Raw genomic sequence first — 21,228 nt, forward strand, 5'->3', positions numbered from 1 at the left:
CCCACAGATTAGGAAAAACAGACAGGACGCATGCAAAGTGCTCCTGGTTCTTCCGCTTCATCCCGAGGATAGGAAAACCCACGGAATCCCTCACCTGGCCATCAGCTGTCCAGCTGGGACCGAAGCCAGCCTGACGACCCCTCGGCGAGGCTGAGAGCTGTAGCTTTCCCCGACAGCGCCGGGCGGCCGCTCCGCTCCCAGTGGGGCTCGGGAGGGGTGGCTGCACCGGGCTCCTTCTCTCCCTCTCTACTGCCGGCCGGCGCCTCAAGGTCACCTACCGCTCCGCTCGGACGGCCGCGGATCCCGCCGTGCCCCCATCCCCATCCCATCACGGTGCCGTTCCCCCCGCCTCCGCCGCGGCCCTCCCACAGCGGCTCTGCCCGCCCTCCGCCGCGTGTAGCGGCGCTGCGCTGCGGCGGGGCCGGGGCCGGGGCCGGCGGGCGGCCAGCGCTGCCGCCGAGCCGCGGCTGGGGGCGATGCCTCCGCGCCGCCCGCCCGCCGCGCCGCCCCGCCGCCCGCCCGGCCACCGGCGAGGCAGCGCCCGGCGGCGGGCGGGATAATGCAGCTGCCCGGCCCGCAGGCACCGCCAGCGGGGCGCCCCCGCCGACATGTCCCCCCCGGCCTCGGCGGCCGCCGCCAGCGAGGGAGGCAGCAGCACGCCGGTGCCTCCGGAGGAGGAGGCGGAGGGGGCCAGAGAGGAGGTGAGGAGAGCGGCCGCCCCCGGCGGCCCCTTACCCCCCTTCCCTCCCCGCCCGCTTTGCATGGCGCGTTCACTGACCGCCTCGCCGCGGGCCGGGCCGGGCCGGGCTTTGCCCGCACAGGCACGGACCCGCTCGCTGGGAGCCCCTCTCGCCCCCCTCCGGCCCCGGGGATGCGATGCGGGGCGGGGGGGGGGGGGGAAGGGGGGAGGCGAGGATGCCCACCCTGGTCGGTCCCCGTCACCGATAGGCTGCCCCAGCGCACCTCTTCTCCAGCGCTCGTCCGTCACCTGGGGATCGCCGCGGAGCCTCCGGGGCTGGAGGGGAAGCAGCAGCCAGCGCCGTCCGGAGCGGGGGCCGGGGCTGGAGCGGCCGGGGTGGAGGAGGAAGGGAAAAAAAATCACGAACGAGAAGCGCGGGGCACCGTTTGGGCTTACTGCCACGGGCTGAGCTTGTTATGCTTGCGAGAAGTGGACGTGGAGACCCCCTCCTTGCTGTTCGCTGGCTTCTGGGGGCATCCAGGATGTGGCACAGCTGCCTGGGTCACTGTGAGGGAAGACGCGGTGGGCAGCAGTGTAGAGGGCTTGGGGACATGGCAAAGCCAGGGTCTGTTGCTGGTGGCTGCTCCCAGCTAGAGGCTGGCTGGGGAAAGTGGAAGATGCAGACTGGGGCAGGCCAGGTACCAGCACAGCCTTGCCTCCAGGTGTGCTGCAGTCTCCCTCAGCAGATGACTTTACTGGAGTCCAGGCAGCAGATGCCAGAAAGGGTCAAGAGTGAAGTGCCCTGTGCCTCAGGAGCACCACCGGGAGGCAAGTGTGCCATTGTCTGCCTCCACAGATCCTGCTTGCCACTTTGGGCTTCCTAAGAAGAGCAAAGGCAACTGCACCGACTGGTGAGACTCGCTTTATGCCATGGGGCTGCTGTCCCATGGAGAGCAACCAGGCAGTGTAGGAAGGGCAGCGTTCTCCTGCTGTGATGGGCTGTCCTGTCTGGTGAGACCACAGCTCAAAGGGCCGCTTGGAGGGGTACTCAGAAGCTGGTGCATCACTTCCCCTGCTGCTGTTTTGGAGCTGTAGTTTGTGAGTGCTGCATAATCCTGGTATTCTCTGTCTCCTTGGCTTGGGCAGAACATGAGTGCCCATGCACAGTTATTCTCTGTATACAGACTTATATTTAGATATAAATAATTGCAGGAGAGGAATGCTGAAGTTCAAGGACTGGGAAGCTGTACAAATACTGTATACTCTGCCCTTTGTCTGTTCCTCTCCTACTGCCTGCATTTGACAGCTCCTGATGACCTGAGCCCAGCTCTTCGAGGAGATCCTGATGAGGGCAGCTAAACTGTGAGGCACTTTTTTAGCATGAGGATATGCTTGTGCCATGCTGTGATGTGGTCTCTTACTGCCCGTGCTCTGGCAGTGCTGGTTGTACTTCCAAAACAGCACAGAATCTTCAGAGGTCCCAGAGCAAGAGCCAGTTTGGGTGAAAGAAGTGTAGCAGGGGCAGTGCCCAGATGAGTTTCCCTCACCTACAGTGCCCCCTGGCTTGCAGGGATTATAAAATTTTAAGATTGTCCGGGTGGATAAGATTGTCTGTAGTAGCTAGCAATTAGGGTGTCAATATAATACTCAGTAATGGGAGCAAGCAGAAAGGCTGTAGTTCATGATCTGCTCTGTTTAGGCTAAGGGCATCCTCCTTGTGGCCAGAAGCTATCAGTTGAATGAAACAACTGGTGGAGGAGAGAAAATCTGCAGCCTCTTGTGATGGTGCCATGCTTGCTTGCATCTCATCTGATGCAATGAGGAGAGACTTTAGTGGTGAGCTTGGATTCATCTAACCTACCTAGTGCAATCCTCTTGTCTTCAGAACTATCAGCAGGGAAGAATGTTCCTCCTCCCCTCTAGTGCCTATATAATACCATACAGGCTGTGCAATGTCCTCATTTCCATCAGAACCAACTGCTGGTGCCAGCATTGCTGAGTGCCCCTGCAGTGTGGCTGAATCCCACATGTCAGGGTCCATTGGCCAGGGTGAGTGGGAAGCCAGAGGAGATGTCTGGAAGGTGGGAAATGTGCCCTGTTCTGTTTGAAGGTGCATCATCTTGATATCTCAGGTTGCTGTACCTGGGAGCCAGGCAGGGCTTCATGTGCTTCTCAGCTTGTCCCAGCAAGGCAAGTAGCAAGAGCTACTAACCAGAGCTGACTGAGCCCTTGTTCCATCTTGGCATCACATGCCTACACCCACATTCAGTGGTGGTGAATTGAATTTCACTCAGTGCATGCTTGGAGGATGGGAGACTCCAAGGGACAATCTCTTTAGCCTGGGAACATGCAAAAACATGTCCTTGTCCTGATGCTCCGGTGGGATCTGATGGAAGGAACCAGTCCTCTTCCAAGAGGTTGTGTAAAATGGAGACCTTGGTACCACTGCAGGAGCTGACTGCTGGCAGGATTCCCTGGCTTGTGAATGCTCAGCCTTCCTCTGTCCTCTGCAGTTGGCAACACTGCCAGCCTGGGACTGAGCCACCTCTTTCTTGTAGGCAGATAGTTCCTGGGCTGTAGGCATGGGGTGTGTGGTGTGGGTATTTGCTGGGACCATCCTGGCCAGGAGTTGCCAATGTTTGTCCAAAGCCTTGGAAGACAGTGGTAATTCCTAGAAATGACTGGATCCTCCCTACCTCCCCTTTTTCTGGGGATTTGAGGTTAAAGGGATCATGGCTTATTAATTTCTTGCATGATGTAAGTGAATCCTGGGGCAGAGCCATGGAAACTGATGCTCAGGAGTCCCTCTGGAATCCCCTGCAAGCTGCTGCCACCACCTGGCACTCGGGAGCTACCTGGGTCTTCAGGCTGCTTCTCTGGGGCTTTTTTTTGATTGTTTTTTTTAGCCCTCTAGAGGGCTGTCTCTAGGACACCTAACTCTCTGAATCCCAGGTCGTCTTGAAAAATAGAGGTTTAGTGTTCTGGAGGAAAACTGGAGATTTCACAGAGGTCTCTGCAGGGAGAGGCGGGTGAGAGGTATGGGAGGTAATGACATGGAAACACTCACTAAAGAAGGGGACAATGTATGGGACCAGGGCCAGGCTGTTAGAGGGAGTAGCTTGAAGAACTTGAAGGTTTTTAGTATTCAAAGCTGCAGGGTCAAGGTTGCAGGGGTGATTAAGGGATTTTGACCCATGTTCTCGGCCACTGAGGTGCTGGGCATGTTTGTCCCCTTGAGGCTGTTTTTTTAGAAGAGGATCCCCCTCAGATCTCAAAGGAGTTTAGAGCAAGCAGTGATGTGGGTCCCCTCTTCTACTGCCTCTGCCCTATGCATTGTGGCATCTGTCACTGTCGGACATGAAATGATTCACACAGACTCAGCTCATAATGTGATGAAAGAAGAAGCATGTTTATTCTGTCCTTTCAGTATTTATAGATTTTCGACCACGACCAGGGATTGGATAGTCAGGTTAACACCTTCCCAACCATGCTGGCCGTGAGAGACGTCCATCAAAAGGCATATCTTTAACGGAATGTATAAACACCTATGTTTATAGTTACTTTCCTGGGAAAGTGGCTAGAAATTATGAAAACAATATCAAAAGGTCTGATTCTCAGGGCAACAGGCATCTCCTTTCCCTTCACGGCTGCTTGTGAGTCATCGCCTCCCTCCCCATGCATCCCGAGTAGCAACTGCAAGTGTGGGCCCACTTCAGGGGCAATGTCAGAGGCCAGAGCCATGCAGGAGGGTGGCGAGGCCCAAGCAGCAGCCTACCCCATGCCTTTCCCAAGATGTGTCTCAGTTAGCGCCTGCCGAGGGTTGCCCCATGCGTTCTACAAGGTGAACTGAAGTACAGAAAGGGGAGCTGGATCCCACAGCAGGTTCGGCTGAGCTATGGCCAGCCTTGCCCCCTAGCACTGCAGAGATGTTTCAGTGCACCTGCAATAGCAGATTTGCTTACCGCTCTCCAGTGCTGGAGCCTGAGCACTGAGGGAGGTTCCTGGTGGTGGAGGGAAACCCTGTTTGCACTGAAGTAGGGCAAGTCTTTTGCCTCATTCCATCAGACTGCAGCAGGCAGATGACGATGGCATTTATATCAGTGTCTGCTCTCCTCCTAATGACACTGTTCTGAGACAGATTTCTCTTTCCCCAGCTTTTTCATCTGCTTGTCTGCTATGCTGGACTTACCTAAGGCTGGTTAAGAGCTCAAGGAGACAACCTTATTCAGCTGCTTCTGTAGGGGAATCTGTGGAGCTGGTTGTTTGCTCCTGTGAGCCCTTTGCAGCCTGGGAGAGGAGCAGGGATGCTGCAGTTCCTACTGGGATTAGACTCTGCATCTGGCTCCTCCTCTGACTCTGCTGTGGTTGTATCCTGTCACTGGCACTTGATCAGCTTTCAGAAACCCCACCAGTGCAGCTGAGGTGTATGTGTTTTACCTCAAAAGCCTAGGACAAAGCTGGGTTGTAAACAGTTTACAGCAGGGGTTAGTGTGACCCTGTAAAAGCGCTGCAGTATCTAAATACTGCGTAGTCCTAGGAGGAGACTAATGCATGGACTAGAGCCCTGCTAACACAGTTCCTGGAACCAAGCCCGGGCTGCATCGTGCTCCCTGCCCTGGGTGGGTAACCGCAGTGGGGCTTACCTACATCTCTGCAGGTTGACAACCAGCATCTCCCTTCTCCTGTGACACAGGCAGTGCAGAATGTGAAGGGCTGGGGAGTGACTATGAGGTGGAATTTGCTTTTCTGAGACAGATGTGTCCAAAGACCTGTCATTCTGGTGCCCCTTCCCCAGCTGGCAAATGAATGAGCTGGATGCTTTGCTTTATTCCTTGTGTTCCACTTGCAGATCTGCCTCCTAAACAAGGTGTTGTTTCTCAGCATTCACACCCCACAGACATCCCATGTCTGGCATATACCACTCCAAAGGCCCTTTTCAGACCCTCCCATGCTCCTCCTTTGGCTTAGCAGCTTCTTTAGATCCTCACAGTTAGAGCTGCCACTGCCAGGGAAAGTCTGCAACACAGAAGGCAGCAGTGAGAGAGGAAGCCTTTAGCTGCCTGGGTAGTGATAGAGTATTCCAGCAGGGGAGAGCTGTGTTGCAACTAAGCGAAGACAGAGGGGTCTGAGCAGGCTCTTGTAGCTGTAGCACTGACCTCAGGAGGCAGAGCACAGTTCAGGTGGCTCTGCCTTCTGAAAAGCCCCTTCTTCTCCTCACTCCTTTTTCTCTTACCTGGGGTTGCCTTCTTGCCTCATGACTGTGAGGCTGCTGCAGTGATCAGTTGCACTGGGAAGACTGGGCTGCACGTGTGTCCATGCACTGTCCACATGTCCACTGTTAGCAGAGCCACCCTGCACCTCTCTGAGTTGCCTGCAGACCAGCACCACCCCACCTGACAGCCCTGGGTTCTGTCTTTCTCTCAGCTAGTGGCTTCAAAGAGGGGAGCTCAGCATTATTACCCGGGACTGCCAGTGGGATGTACCACCATTCCCCTTGCCAACAGTGGTTTCTCTGAATGTGCCACCTGCTCTGGTCATCATGGGCTGGGTGTTAGGGTGGGCAGACAGGGGAGCTCCGTGCCTCTAGGAGAAAAACCGCTGTTGGAGATTTGGGCAGGATCCAGCCCTGCTGAAGTCCCCCTGATGAAGACAGACGTCCCCCTGGCGATTGTGACAAGGACGGGTAGGAAAGATTGGCCTGTGGGACTCTAGAGCACCAAGCCAGGAATGAGGGGTTCTTCAGTAGAGCAAGATTAATTTCTTAAATGAAAGAAGAAGCCCAGATCTGTCCCTAGACCCTAGTGGCCTTGTGACCTCTGGTTCTTGCTTTAATTTTCCTTTTCATGCCAGAGTGAAAGTGCCCCTCTTGCTTTCCAACAGTGTGAACCCATTCAAGTTTTTGGGATTCCTGGATGAGAGGCCTCTCCAGCCCAGCATGCTCAGGAGTGGAAAATAATGAAACCAAGCTTGGACTGCAGTGCTGTGTCACCCTGAAAACTCAGCTTCTGAGCTTGCTGACATAGTTTTCTAAGACTTTCCCAGGACAGTAACTGTAAATATAGAGATATGTATACATTCCTTCTGTTACACGTCTTGTGATGGACATCTCTCATGACCAGTGCAGTGGGAAAGTGTTATCCTGACCATCCAATCCCTGGCCATGGTCAGAAACCTATAAATCCTGTGAGGAAAAATAAACTTGTGTTTCCTTTCACCACACCTCGAGCTGTGTCCGTGTGATCTATTCAGCACCAGCGGCAGCAGTGCTGTGAGCAGTGTCATTACAGCTGGCGTTGGCCCCTGCCATGGTAGAGGTGAGCTCAGGAGCTCGCTGCTGCCTGCAGGTGCAGAGGGAGAGCAAAGCTTGAAGCCTGAGTGAGTTTTGTGGCATCTGCACAAGGCTGGGGTTCTTGGCCCCTTCTCTCAGGTTGCACCTTTGGAGATTGTTGGTTGAAGTCTTCTGTATAAAAAAGCAAATAGTTACTTTGCCTGTTCTTTCTTTGGGTGGAATGATGTCAGATGACAAAGCTCGATCAATACGTGAGACTTCAGAATGTTGCAGAGTGACAGAGGTTTCTGTAACCGAAATTTTTCATGGGTTTGTGTGAAACCCTGCACTGTTCTATGGTAAAGGCACCAGTGCAATCCTTTTAAAAAGTTCTGTTGCTGAAGTTCTGCCTTCTCCTCACCATGAAAGACCTAAGGGCAGTTTTTTCAGAAATATGGGCTGTCACAGCTGAATCTGAGTGCAAGCAGGCATGTTTGCCAGCAGCTGTGAGTGGCCTCTTGCCCTCCTTACTGCTGCAGATTGCTAGGATGCTCCTCCCTTCCAGCCTGACCACTTTTTAGGATGTTACTCCATATTTGCTTTCTCTCCTACTAGAGGTGGCCACATTTCAATCGTGGAAAAGTACTTTCTCATTGGTGTGGTTTATAAAGCACTTGAGAAGCACTTCAGAGCTCCTTAGGCTGGCAAGTGTTGTAGCGGGAATTGTCATTACCCAACACAGACCTTCCCAGCTGCAGAAGGTCTGTTTCTCCATCTTACAGGCACATCAGGCAGCTTGTGTCACCCTGGTTGAAAAATTGGAATGTTGCTGTTGGTTGTTACTGGGAAGAGGGGAGAGACTTGTGTGCAGTGGGATGAGCGGTGGTGAGGGGTTCAGGTGGGATGATATCAGAGCTGCCTGTGCTGATGGGGTGGGTGCAAAAGCTGAGGAATGTGGAGAAAGTCACCCAGACTCTTACTTTGTGCTCCAATAGCACTCCCTGGGAAGTGGCAATGGTAGGGGTTGCTCCCTGTTGAAAAAGTGGAATGCTTGGCTGACAGTTGTCCTTTGCCACTCTCCCCCATGTCCAGCTGGGCTCTGTCTGTCTCCCAGGGAGGGGCAGAGCATAACAAAGGGAGGTGAGGGTGACAGTTGCCTGCGCTGCATGACTGCCATCCTGTAAGAGATCCCAGCCTCTGCTCTGCCTGCTGAGGCCAGGAGCCCCATGGCATCTGCTGTTTTGTCTCTGTTTGCAGAGCTATAGGTACCTGTTCCCCTTCCCCTGCCACTGCAGCCTACTGATTCCTCTCTTGTTTTGTCTCTCCTTCTCCCTGGTCCCCCGGAGCAGCAGCGGCCAGTGAAGCAGTCTCTCAGCAAGTCCCTGTGCCGAGAGTCCCACTGGAAATGTCTGCTGCTGTCCCTTCTCATGTATGGCTGCATGGGAGCCATGACCTGGTGCCACGTCACCAAGGTGACCCGGCTGACCTTCGACAGCGCTTACAAGGGCAAATCCATGATGTACCATGACAGCCCCTGTTCCAATGGCTATGTCTACATCCCCTTGGCTTTCCTAGTGATGCTCTACGTGGTGTACCTGGTGGAGTGCTGGCACTGCTACACACGCAATGAGCTGCAGTACAAAGTAGATGTGGAGAGCGTGCATGAACGTGTGCAGCGGATGCAGCAGGCGACCCCCTGCATCTGGTGGAAGGCCATCAGCTACCACTACGTCCGCAGGACCCGGCAGGTTACCCGCTACCGCAACGGGGACGCATACACCACCACCCAAGTGTACCATGAGCGGGTCAACACCCACGTGGCAGAGGCTGAGTTTGATTATTCCAACTGTGGAGTTAAGGACATCTCCAAGGACCTCATTGACCTGGAGAGCTACCCAGCCACACGGCTCCGCTTCACCAAGTGTTTCAGCTTTGCAAATGTGGAGTCCGAGAACTCCTATCTGACCCAGCGAGCCCGCTTCTTCACAGAGAACGAGGGCCTAGACGACTACATGGAGGCCAGGGAGGGGATGCATCTCAAAAACGTGGACTTCAAGGAATACATGGTGGCCTTTTCCGACCCAGACAACCTGCCTTGGTACGTATCTCACTATGTCTTCTGGGTGGCAGCTTTGCTGACCCTATCCTGGCCTCTGCGGGTACTAAATGAGTACCGCACCTCCTATGTCCATTACCATGTGGAAAAACTCTTTGGGTTCGACTATGTGGCAGTGACACCGGCTGAGGAGCGCTCCTTCTGCCGGAGGATGCCCCGTGTCAACACAGTGGACAGCACCGAGCTGGAGTGGCACATACGATCCAACCAGCAGCTGGTGCCCAGCTACTCAGAAGCAGTCCTGATGGACTTGGTGGGGCTCTCCGGCTGCACCAACTACTCTGCTTGCCGCTACGGGGGCTACCGGCAGAACTGCGAGCGGTGCCACAGGACTATGAGCAGCTCCTCCATCTTCTCCCGCAGTGCTCTGAGCATCTGCAATGGCAGTCCCAGGATTCCCTTCAGCAGCAGCCGCTTCTCCTTGGGCCGCTTGTACGGCTCGCGACGCAGCTGCCTCTGGCAGAGCCGGAGTGGCAGCCTGAACGAGCAGAGCTGCCCTACTGAGCAGACACGCCTCTCCAGCCAGGTGACTGTGGAGGAGGAAGACCCCCCTCCTTATCAGGATGCCCTCTACTTTCCTGTCCTCATTGTACACCGCAATGAAGGCTGCCTGAACCACGACCACCGTCACCTCCATCGCAATGGGTCCTGCGTGGAAACCTCACTGTGAAAGCAGAAGGCGGTGAGATCTCATTGTCTGTTGCCTGGCCCAAGCCAGCACAGGATTTGGGGAGAGGAGCACAAGGGGGAAAGACTAGGAGGACATCAGGATGGAGTGGGCATGGCATCCTGCTCTGGCAGCCAGCAAAATCTTCCCCCGCTGTGGTTCTGACCTCCCAGAGGGGTGAATACTGATGCTCCCCCTGACATGGCACAGAACTCTAGACCGATCACCACATGCAAAAAAAAAAAAAAAATTTCAACCAAACCAACAGCAAAACCATAATTCACGGTATTGAGACCCAGAGAGGGGAATAAAATGACAGGCCTGATTCAGGAAGGGGGTGGCTTTGGCTCCCAGCCAAAGTAGCTCCAGGCTGGCATGTGCTCCAAGGAGCCAGCAGCCACCAAAAACCACCCTGCTGCACCTCTGCCCACCCTGCTTCCCACACTGGAGTGAGACTGCTCACAGGGTGGAGGAGAACAAGCCCCTGGGAGCAGGGTGTTGCTGCCTGTGACAGAAGGCTACGGGTACCCAGGCACATAGTGCTGAGTGTCAGGTTAGAGCAAAGGCTGAAAGCCACGAGCCCACCTCTTCCCCTTCCCCCTTGACCATTCCCCACCCTCCCCACTTTTTTTTTAGACCATGCTCCGACTGTTACTTTGTTCTCACTGCTGGGAATGGCATTGCCTCCAGAGGATCCCAGGCTCAGCTCCTTAGGAAGCTTCAGTGTGCCAGCTGTGAGTCAGCATCTGCTTGGTAAAGTTTTCTGTTTGGGCATGCAGCACCAGGGAAGGGATGAATGTGCAAATCCAGATGGAGCAGAGATCTGCAGCGCTACTGATGTGTTTGCTGGAGGAGGGCTCCGCTGGAAAGAGAAAATGGGAGGCCCCTGGTGAGCTGGGGAAGGGGAAGAGGATGGCACTGGGACAGACATCATGGTGGCACGTGCACGTGGGTGGCACGTCAAGTGGCTGGGGACCCTTCCTGGCTTTGAAGTGACTCGGCTTTGAAGTGAGTCCTAATTGGTTCAGCCAAGCATCAAGGAAATCTCTCATAGGTTCAGCTGCAGTTCACCTATTGATAATGGAGCAGCAGGTTGGTGCATGTCTGCACGAGTGAATTTTGCATGAGATTCAGCTGGGCTCTGGCTGTGGACTCTGAGCTGCAGGCTCCTGGAAGCCTCATTTAGGCACAGAGCTCTGAGGGGATAGGAGGGACAAATGCAAAAACATGCTGGAGCATTAGGAACTTTGGCTGGGGAAAGGAGGATCAAAAGGATTCTGTTTCTATGGGGCCCCACTATTGGTGCCGGACCAGTGCAGGAGGCATCTGCCTGGAGGGATGCTCTGCAGAACAGAGACCAGGGATACGTTAGAGGAGAACCTGATTAAAACTAAATGTTTTCAATGTCAGAAGTGTTTGGAGGGAGGTATCAGGCTGTGAGAAGTGAGGTGACTTCTATGTAGCTCATTAGCTACTGGGTTCTTCTGCCTTGCTTCTTGTCAGGGCAGGTCGCACTGAGTTTTGTGCTGCCCCTTCTACCCTGCTGGAAAGGATCTCAGTGATACTGGGCAAACATCCTTCATGTCACTGAAGCTGCAACAGTGTTTGCAGCATGCAGACGCCCATCTTTTCCGCTTCCAGCAACACATCCCCAGATCTCTTGTGTCTCTTCTCAGAAAAGCTGTCCCCTTTTCAGTCAGCCCTTTGGGGAGTACATGCCAAATCAGCCAGTGATTTCTGGCTTCATGAGTCCACTTGAGTCCAGACAGCACTACTTCTCAGTTTCACCCTCCTTCCCTCATCAGCTGTGGTGAAAAAAATCTAAGAACAGCACATCTTGGGTGACAAGGGCAAATCCACTGGCACCTGGGCATTTGTGCTTGGTGTCTGACTCCCCATCTGCTGCAGAAGGTCAAACAGTGAGGTATTGTATTTAGTCCAGCCATCTTCTTTCTGCCAGGTATAAATGAGGGGTCTGTCTGTCTCTCTCATTGTGCTGCTGTACTGCTTTGCCTCCCAGGTCTTGAGGAGGCTGCAAATGCACCCATGTACTGCATTGATCCTCTTTTGAAAGTCATCTCCTGCTGGCAAGCCTGGAGTGGTCAGCACCTGTTGACATTTCATTTCCCCCAGAGCAATCTGTTCTGCTCTTTATGCCCTGCATATCTTGTTTAGTGTCTCTTGCCCTTTGAGTCAGCTTGTCATCCTGTGTTTTGGGTGCTAAACTACAAACAACAGTGCTTTGAACAGGAAATTTCTTTAAATCTCACTCTCTTTATGATTCTGTCTTAGCATCTGCCCTTACTTTCACTACCAGAGCTAGATGCTGGCTTAAGGAAGAGAGTACGTTGGAGGACAGAGAAGCATAAGGTCTCTGGTATAGGCACATCCCTCTGCATTTTGTTCTATTGTTTTTGGCATAGATTCAGACTGGGCAAAAGCAGCCTTGGGATTTCCTTGCTTAGTAATGACATTTGGCTTGCTGTGCACTAGTGCTTCTCTCTTCAAGGGCCTAATGTAAGCCAAGGCCAATGTGGAGTGTCCTCCTGACTCCAGGGAGATAATGGTGTGTGCTTATATGTCGCAGTGAATTGAGACAGTGGAGCTGCAATGGGTCATTAGTGAGGAATGAGATCCCTGCTTGTCCTTCCTGACATGTTCTCTTTGAAATCTCCTGCACATTGCTTAAATTAGGCTGCAATGGCTCATATTTCTATCTCCAGCCTCCAAGGTGCCTTGGACAGATGGATTTATCTAAGTTTTGGCAGGCCTTTTAGCTTCCTGGGGCACAGACAGTCTTCACAACAGGGGCAGATTAGTAGGGTCTCTGTGCCCCCCAGCTTTTAGCACCTGCAGCAGAGTTTCAGGCACCTGTCCTCAGCTCTTTCAGGAGCTTTCCTTGAGAATGCCTTGCATTCTTCCTCTAGCCCCATTTTCACCTATGAAATCTTACTCTGGAGATGGTCTATCCAGGTGAACAGGTGATCTTCTATCCAGATGATCTTCGAGGCATGGCTGCTCTTCTGACCCACAGGATCCATACAGTCTTTCTGTTGTTGAACACCTTCCCCATGTACATGGTGCCAGCTGCAGCCAGGTCCCAGCTGTAGTCCCAGTGCTACTGTCTGTGGCTGGTCTAGACCCACAGTACCCTAGAAGTGGGACCTCTCTAGTCAATGTTCCCCACTGCATGCCAGGATTTCTCACAGATCCCATCCCTCATATTCTTGGCACTGCTACCCAAATGCACCTGGTAGAACTGCCCCCCTGGTTCATCCTATTCCATTCTCCCAGGGGTGGAGACATGCCTCAGGTTCAGGAAAGGGGGATGCACTTGGACATGGTAGGGGAGCAGGACTGGGCAACAGGGACAGGAGCTGCCTGGTGGCTTGACAGAGAAGTATGGTGGAGCTGAAGATGAGAAATTGGAACTGGGTTTCATCCTGGCATGTCTAGTCAGGCAGGAAAGTTCAGAGCAGAAAACTGGGCTCTTTCTTCCATCTCCTGGTATAGGACACTGTCGGCAAAGAGGGTTTCCTCCTGAGTGTTGGTGAGGGACCGCAGTGCCCTGGGCCAAGGACAACTGCTGTAACTCTCCTTATATCTCAGATTACGAGCACAGATACCCAGAGATGCCCTGTCCCTGTTCTGGCACATGGCCAGAACATGGTGGAGTGGTCCCATCTCCTGGCACATACACATCACCCACCACAGCTCTGTGCTGAGCAGCAGTCCGGTGTCTGCTCTCTGCCTATCCGTGTTGGTGATGACGATTCCTTTGGCAGGTCATTTGATGGCCCAATCTGCTCCTCTCAGGATAACCTTCTCCCTTATACCTGAGTTCTCCCTGCTGTGTCTTAATCCCATTACTTCTCCTCTGTTGACTGGTGAGTCTAATTGGTTGTGTTCTTTTTTCTCACAGCCTTCCTGACACAAGTAGGTCTGTTTTCTGTAGCCTTCTCTTCCACCAATCCCAAAGTCTTGACCTCACTTGCCAGACCCTGGCTTGAGTGGTGGTGCACAAGTTTTCACTGTGTAGCAAGTATGTCACTCTTGCTCTAAGCCTAGCCTGGGAAAGAGGGCCAAAGATGCAAACAGTGCCTTGATCTGTCAGGGTGGCTGTGTCCCCGTTTCTGGTGCAGATCTCTTCAAAGTGAGCAGCGTATACAGCTGGCCACTTACACAAGGAAAGCAGTACAGTACGCATCACCCTCTGGGAAGATCAAAGCTTGGTTCTTGTCAGTGTGATGGGGGCAGTAACTTGGAGGATCTCTGCAGTCAGATGGCTCTGGTTTTAATCATACATGATTCAAACATTGCAGTTTTCCATGGGCTGAGAGTCAGGCTCAGCATTGCACTTAGCAGCAGACTTTCCTCATACACCAGGAGGGAGGCAGGAATGCTACCAGCTCCTCTTTGTGGCCCTTCATGGTGCTAATGCAACCCAGAAGAGGGCTAGTCGTTATTGCTGCAAGGCTGGAGAATTAGTTTGAGCTATTTGTTGTTTCCCATTGCTGTCAATGTACTTGTCAGATATTTAAAAGCTCTCCACCTTTTCTGAACTGGAGAAAAAGAGAGAGAGAAGTGTGTGAGAAGCTCTGGATTAGCTGATCATCAAGACACATCACCAGACATTTATCTATCTTTCAGCACAGTGTAAGCTTCCCACATAGTGTCTAGCACCTTGCTTGTGCAGAACCAATCGATGACATCAACGAGCCAAGTGGTATTTCTTTGAGCCCTCTGTGTGTCATGTCTCACTCCACACCAAGGAGAGAGGTTTCAAAGAGGGCTGTCAGGGTAAACAGCTGTAGGGGCTTTCATTAGGATGGGGAGATGGAATCTGAGCCTGTGGCCAAGGCCAGGCCTTCCAGGCAAATATACATTATTAAGGCTGGGGAAGTAGCTGTTCATCTATTGTCGAACAAATGAACCCCCCCCTTCCTTTCTCCCATAAATTGCACATTAGAGATCCAGCTGGTCCCTGCCTTCTTTGTTGTCTCTTCACTCAAGAGGCTGCAGAGTTGTTTAACAACTGATGGATGCCCATGCAGGAAAAGATTTATTAAGTGGAAGTTTAAGAAAGTTAGGTAGCATCCAATGCCAGTAAAACAGCACCTGCTGATTTGCAGGTGGGATGAATAACGCCTTTTAAGCTCTCCTTCCAGCCTTTCCAACTACAGCTTCGGTACTGCTATCTCATGTCACCAGGGTGCTGCCATTATTGGGGTACAGACTTGGCTGCAGTGCGCTCCTACTCTGCTGCAGTCACCGTAGGGGCTGGGTCTGAAATGCTACACCACCACCAAGACGGTGTGTTACCAAAGAGCAGTAAGTCTCAAGTTGGGATATGTCCTACTGATCATGTTTCATTCATATTGAGTGGTTAGAATAGAGTCTATAGGAATATGATCTGGATCCAGGTAATGTCAGAAATGAAACACAGTGATAGCTCTATCTGGTGCTGCTGCCTCCTGTGATGCACTTGGGCCTACACTCTCCACTGAGCCAGGTATGCATGGGGACCAAAAGTTGGTTCATTGGACCTGGGACCCTAGGGGGGACTTGGGGCTGAGCCTGCCTAGGGCTATTTTCCCTGTGGAAATTCTGGAAAAAGTGGGAAGGGGTTATAGTCACACTTCAGGTAGAAATTAATGGGCTATGTTAATTTCTAGTGTAATTTTATTTTGAAGCCACTGGTACTATACTAATGTGAGGTTGACTTAGCAGCTCCTCAGAGGGGTCTGTCCTTGAGTCCAGAAAAACTGATCTGTCACAGTGTTGCTTTCATGCATAGATTTTGTGTTGGGACTTGGCCAACAGGAATGAATGTTGAATATCTGTAGTTTCTACAAGCAGTGGGTTGAATTGTTCTGCTCTACTGCCTCTATCACAGCTGCTCTGCCAAGGGGAACATTATGGCCATGGATGTGATCTCGTCAACTCTCTCAAAAGCAAGCTAACAAGCAAACTGACCTCCACAGCACCTCCACAGCACTGGGAGTGGAGCCTTCTCCCACAGGACAATAGCCTTTCTGCCTCTAAGATAAAAGAGGTCTCAAGGACAGAACTGAACCTGCAAGACCCATGGCCTCATGGCCTGCCCTTCCTCCTTCCCTCCTTACCTCATGTCTGTCTTGGGGGAGGGACAGTTTCCCTGTGGAGTTCAACAAGCTCCTCTTCTGCAGCTCGTAAACAGGCTCTACTAACAGGTATATCATCCACCTATGCAACTCTTCCAGAAGCTGCCAGATTTTCAGGAGCCCATTACAATGTGCAGCATGGCCATCCAGCACTGAGAATAAGCACAGTGGCTGCTGGAAAGCTTAGTGGGTTTTATTCCTCCCCCATTCCCCAGGAAGACTCTTTTTGTTGGGCCATTTTGTTTGTTCGTTTGTTTGTTTTTTGTAAACTTTGTTTGGGGGAAATGAAGCTTGTGAGAAATTGGTGCCCATCCTGAACCATCTTCCCCAGTCCTTGGAACTCTGTGAATGGATGGATCACCTACTGTGATTATAATTTAGTGGATTTTGTAGAACAAAATAACTTCACCCACAGATGCATGAGGTTCTTTCACTCTCCATCAGCACAAGCTGCTTCTGCAATCTGAGCTACTCACATTAGTGAAAGAAAAAGCCTAGCTAGAATGTGGTGAGATGATGTAGTACTTTGTATCAGTCCCATGGTCCCAATGCCCATTAGCAGCACTGTCAGCTGCTGTGACATGAATTCAGACTTTGGATGGCAGCCCATGAACCAGTCAGGGTGAAAGTTTGAAAAATCCCAAGCCTGAGTCTATGCACATTTCCAGAAGCAGATGCAGAGGGAGGATCAGCTGAAAGCAGGCATCACCTCCTGCTTGGTCCTGGCAGAAGCCAGTGGGCTCTGTTTGTGCTGCACCTGACCCCCAGGAAGAGCCTGTCCCCAGGGGCTGAGCAGAGGGGAGTGAGAGTAGCACTGTGTCTGATGGAGCAGCACTGCTCAGCTGACTGGGGAAACAGCGGTGACAACTAGACCCCAAAAAAACAGGATTTCACTTTGGAAATGCCAATGGCTTTTTCAAACTGAAATGCAACTAGAAGGCCTTAACAGCTGTGAGAAGTATTTCACATTGCTCTGCCTTGCTTAAAAAAAAATAAAAAATTGACAAAGATGTGGGTTTAAACTCTCCACTCCTTCCATCTCTGTTGTTAATGTGCCATGCTGGTGGAGAAGGAATGCCCAAGGCAGATCAGGATGGTTGCCCTGTGGCTTTGCAGTGTGGGGTAGGTTGATCAGGAATAGAGGCCAAGTTTAAAATCTTTCTCTGCCCCTGGAGGTGTGACATGGCCATCCACACAGATGTGGCAGGATGGGGTTCTGCATGCTCATGCACAGCTGGAATGTGTGGCCTTGTGGAGGGTTGATGTGTTTGTGGCTTTTGATGTGGTGACACCCATCCACCCTTGCAGCAAGGGCTTTTCAGGGTGACAGAGCATTGCTTTTTCCTCATGAGAGGAAACTCCTGACCTGGTTTCTGTGAGGAGATGGTGTGAAGTGTCACATTTGCTGCAGTGAGTGGCAGGGAGCAGGGATAAAAGCATGAAGCAAGCTGTGTTTGAGAACAAGCTAATCCATAAACTGGAGAGCTGCCAGATCTGCTCCCTGGACAACGCTTTCCAGCTCTTCTCACTCTTCCCAAACCCAGTGTGCAAACTGTCATTCCTCTTAGTTAGCCAAAGCATTCCCCTCCCCTGAACTCAGCAGAGGCCATACATTTACATCATTTTGGTCCCCTCCCTTCTGGGCGCCATGGGCCAACTATGAAATACCAGCAGATGCATGATGACCACAGGCATACTGGTGGCCAGACCTCACCATATCTTGTCTGTGCACAGCCTTCCAGCAGTGCTCCCTGCCCTGGCATGTCCACTGCTTGCTTGCTGCAGAGCAACCTCAGCACATCCTGGCATCACTTTGGCATCACTTTGTGCTTTCCCAGAGAATTTCACAGCACTTGTCCTAAGTTAGAAAACAGACGGCCTTGGTGTTTTGCTTGTCCTGGTGTCCAGACTAGGGAGGAGAGGAGAGGTCAGCTGTTGTGGCAGTGCAAGACCAGGGGACAGCATCATGGTGAAAGCAGCATATCTTGCTGGAGAAGTCTCAAAATATGGGCTCTGCTTCTCAGCTGAGGCTGAGGGCAGCTGACAGAGGACAGAATAGGATGTGAATGCTCAAGCAGGACATGGGAGGAAGAGAGCTGGTTGAGAATAGCTGTAAAAGGCTTTGCAAAGGTGGTGGTTTTTACAGGAGACAAGGCAAAATGGGGCAGGAGGATGCAGTGCTGGAGCTACGGTGCTGCAAGGCAGGGAGAGTGGGGGAGAAATGGAGAAGGGCATTTGATAGAGAGGCTTGGGAGTAGAGTGGGCTTTCAAAGCAATCTGTGCATGCTCTGGCTGAGGAGAAAGGCAGGAGGCATTCCTAAGCTGAGGTGCCCAGGCCACGTCTCACTGCATTGTTGGAGCAGCAATGTCGCCTCCAAGCCCAGCACTGACAGCTTGAGCACGTGTCATCAACCACAACGGCTAATGCAGCCACAAGGTGTAAATGTCACTAATGAATAAATTGCCTTGTGCCTTGGAGAGGCTAATCCATCACAGCCAGAGACAGGGATCTGACAAGCCTGGCTATTTCAGGCATACCCTGTAGGGAGGAGGAATGCTTCATTTCTGAGCTATCCCCTCCACCTAGGGAAGCTGATGCAGGGCTTGGCTCTATGCCACTTCCCATCTTCCCAACCACATGAGCTCAGGCTTCATCCCTCTTCACTGCAACTGAAGAAGCACGGAAGGATCTAGATTAGCCAAAAGTGCCCTGTCAGTGGGGTGGTACATGGCGCTAGCTGCTGATTGAGTTTGGAGGGAAGCTGATGGACACATGGCACAAATGCTGTAGGGGTGATGGAATGCAGTGGTGGGTGCCCAGTGATTGGGAGAGCTTGTGTTAGCTGTTGGGGTGTGTTTCAGGCCAGGAGTGCTTGGCACTATGTTTTAGAAGTGTGCTGTTTCCTCCTCCACAGTCCACTGTGCTGTCCCAGAGGTAGTGCACAGGACCCCCATTTTCAGGACCCCCCGTGCTGTTGAACCCCAGCCACCAGCACCTTGGCTGACTGTGCAGAGGGCCAGCAGACACCAAATGGGCAGCCTAGCTCAGCCTAGACAAATCCAGCTCCATGGGAGCAAAGGGAGGCAGAACACAGCAACCATTTCTGTGCACAGCCCTCCGCTCCATCCTTGCGGCAGCCTGTTCCTCCTCCCCAATTCGCTGCTCAAAATTAACCTGCCATCCTGTTTGTGGCATATGCCAGTGTGACACCTTGCAAATCGATGCCTGGGTCTCTGTGAACAGAAACCGCCAGGCTTGGGAAGCTGGCCACTGTCTCCTGCTGCCGTGTGTGCTCTGCTCAGAGCAGTGGAAGCTGGGCTCGCCATCTGCTGTGGGAGGGAGCCAGCTGGGTGCCCCTGCTCCAGCCTGATGGGATACCTGCCAGCACAGCCCAAGTGCATTCCCCCTCGTGTCATTCCCCCTTGTTTACCTGCCAGCCACCCCTTTTCTCTCACCATCTCTCTGGCACAGACCCATGGGTGAGGGGATGCTCCCGGCTTGATTCTGCTGAATGCTGCTGATGCTGTGTTGGTGGGTGGTGGCAGTGCCCAAGCTCATTCCCTCCTCCAGAGAGAGGCCCACAAACGATCCCCGCCCCCTCAAAGCCTGCCAGTATCTTGGAGATAGATCTCATGTGAGAGTTAAGGTATCTATGCTAGCCCTGCACTCAGTACAGAGTGATCAGCTAGTTACCTACCCTGTGGTAGCTGGACCTGGAGCTGACAAGTAACCCACCAACAGCAGGAATGTTCACACTCCAACAGTCTGCTGTTGCTGTCTGGCCTGAGTGCGTGGCATTTGAAATGGTTTCAACCCTTGCAGACTGGCAGAGAGTTGACTGTTGGTTTTGGGTGTTGGCAAGTGGTGCAGGCTTCTTGGTTTGGACTTTGCCTTTTGGCCAAGAGATTGATAGGAGAGAGGGCAAAGAGTCCTCCAGGCAACAGCTACATGTCCAGGCATTGCTGCGCATGGCAGCTCAGGACTGGGTTTGAAGGGTGCTTAAGTGATGTTAACAATCTCAACAGTTAGCAGGAAAATGAGCAGTGAATATCTTGGAAAGCAAGTCAGAAGTTTTTCTGATGATGACGTTTTCCCAAGCCCTTTTCTTTCCATCCCTTGTCCTCACTGGCTCTGGTGGCCAATTCCTCATGTGTCTGCTAGCATGTCTGCAGGTTCTCATCACTGCCCACCAAGCATGAGCTTTCATTGCACAAGTGGCTGATCAGCTGCAGCCCTGTCCTTGGAGCTACAGGCAGGCTTGCCTAGGACCAGGCCATCTCCATTAAACCCCCACCCTTGCTGCTGGAGCTGTTGCTTCATCAGCCTGATGCTGATCTGGGTCTTTTCTGCTGTTTCTGAACATGAGTTCTCATCTCATTGAGGTGTGTCATCCAGTGAAAATATTTTGTAAATGCAAATAAAAATAAATAAGTATATTCAATACCTCGGTCTGAGGATGGGAAACAAGTAGTGGGAGATGCCCTGGAAGGGAGGTTTCACAGCTGCTACTGCTGGTTAGGAATTGTTCTGGACGTAGCCCCTGTAGCATCCATCAATATTTGGGAAGGGAGCTACACAAACCTGTGAGGGCTGAACCCTGTCAGCATCCCTTGTGTGGCCCCTGCTGTCAGGGCAGCCTCACACTCCATCCTTTCTGATCTATATGGGCATGACATGGTGCAGGTAAAGGTCCTGTCGGCCAGGGGCCAGTGGCACCATCAGTGTCTGTATCCATCAGACAGGGCAAGGCAGAAGCAGGTACATGGTGAATAAATTCTTTTGTGAACACTGGGAAACGGTTTTTACTTTTCAACTCTGTCAATATGATCTAGCTCTGTCTGTCTCTCTATATATGTACAAACAGTATATCACAATGTTGCCTTTTTTGTTGGAAATATCAAAGATTGTAAACCAAATCAGTGTAATAAAAGTTTCAGATGATTCACTGAGGTGGTTGCCAGCAGTGTGTCTGTGAGCACTGGTGTTGGGCAGGGCTGGGGGGTATGGGAGGCTCCTGCATTGCTGAGGGTGGGAGGGGATGAAACTCAACCCACTTGCTTAATTCCCTAACACCTCCTGAGCAAGGTGGTCAACGGACCAACTAATTCAAGTATGTGCCTTATCCCATCCTCAGGTGACTACAGCCTGTAGAGCAAAAAGAAGCTGCTCCATTTTGCTCCAAGCCCAAGGAAGCTGCACAGTTTCCAAACTTGTGAGCTATGTGGGCCAGCAGTCCTGAAGGGACTCCTCTAGCTTGAAGTTATGCAGAACACAGGTTGCTTCGGATAGATTTGCATGGAAGAGCGCTACTAGGTAAGGTAAGCATCTGGTTGCAAAGAATTCACCTGTTGCAA

The 21,228-nt window shown here is 52.3% G+C and overlaps 1 protein-coding gene across 5 annotated transcripts; it reads left to right on the forward strand.

Annotated features, from left to right (window-relative positions):
• Positions 1-555: 555 nt before the first annotated feature.
• Positions 556-20,823, forward strand: TMEM151B (transmembrane protein 151B). 5 transcript variants are annotated; one of them, XR_015283594.1, is made up of 4 exons: positions 556-701; positions 8,297-9,745; positions 10,367-10,464; positions 15,627-20,823. XR_015283594.1 is itself a non-coding variant. In XM_086878295.1 (3 exons), the coding sequence occupies exons 1-2, from the start codon at positions 609-611 to the stop codon at positions 9,731-9,733; spliced, it is 1,530 nt and encodes a 509-aa protein (XP_086734421.1). In that variant the 5' UTR covers positions 556-608; the 3' UTR covers positions 9,734-9,745; positions 15,627-15,711. The 5 variants fall into 5 exon arrangements, 3 of the variants coding, with proteins under 3 accessions (XP_086734421.1, XP_086734420.1, XP_086734419.1); XM_086878295.1 differs by lacking the exon at positions 10,367-10,464 and having other exon boundaries at positions 15,627-15,711; XM_086878294.1 differs by lacking the exon at positions 15,627-20,823 and having other exon boundaries at positions 10,367-10,619.
• The last annotated feature ends 405 nt before the right edge of the window (positions 20,824-21,228 follow it).

The sequence above is a fragment of the Cyanistes caeruleus genome, chromosome 2, assembly GCF_971803275.1.
Source record: "Cyanistes caeruleus chromosome 2, bCyaCae1.hap1.1, whole genome shotgun sequence".
NCBI classification, from domain to species: Eukaryota; Metazoa; Chordata; class Aves; order Passeriformes; family Paridae; genus Cyanistes; species Cyanistes caeruleus.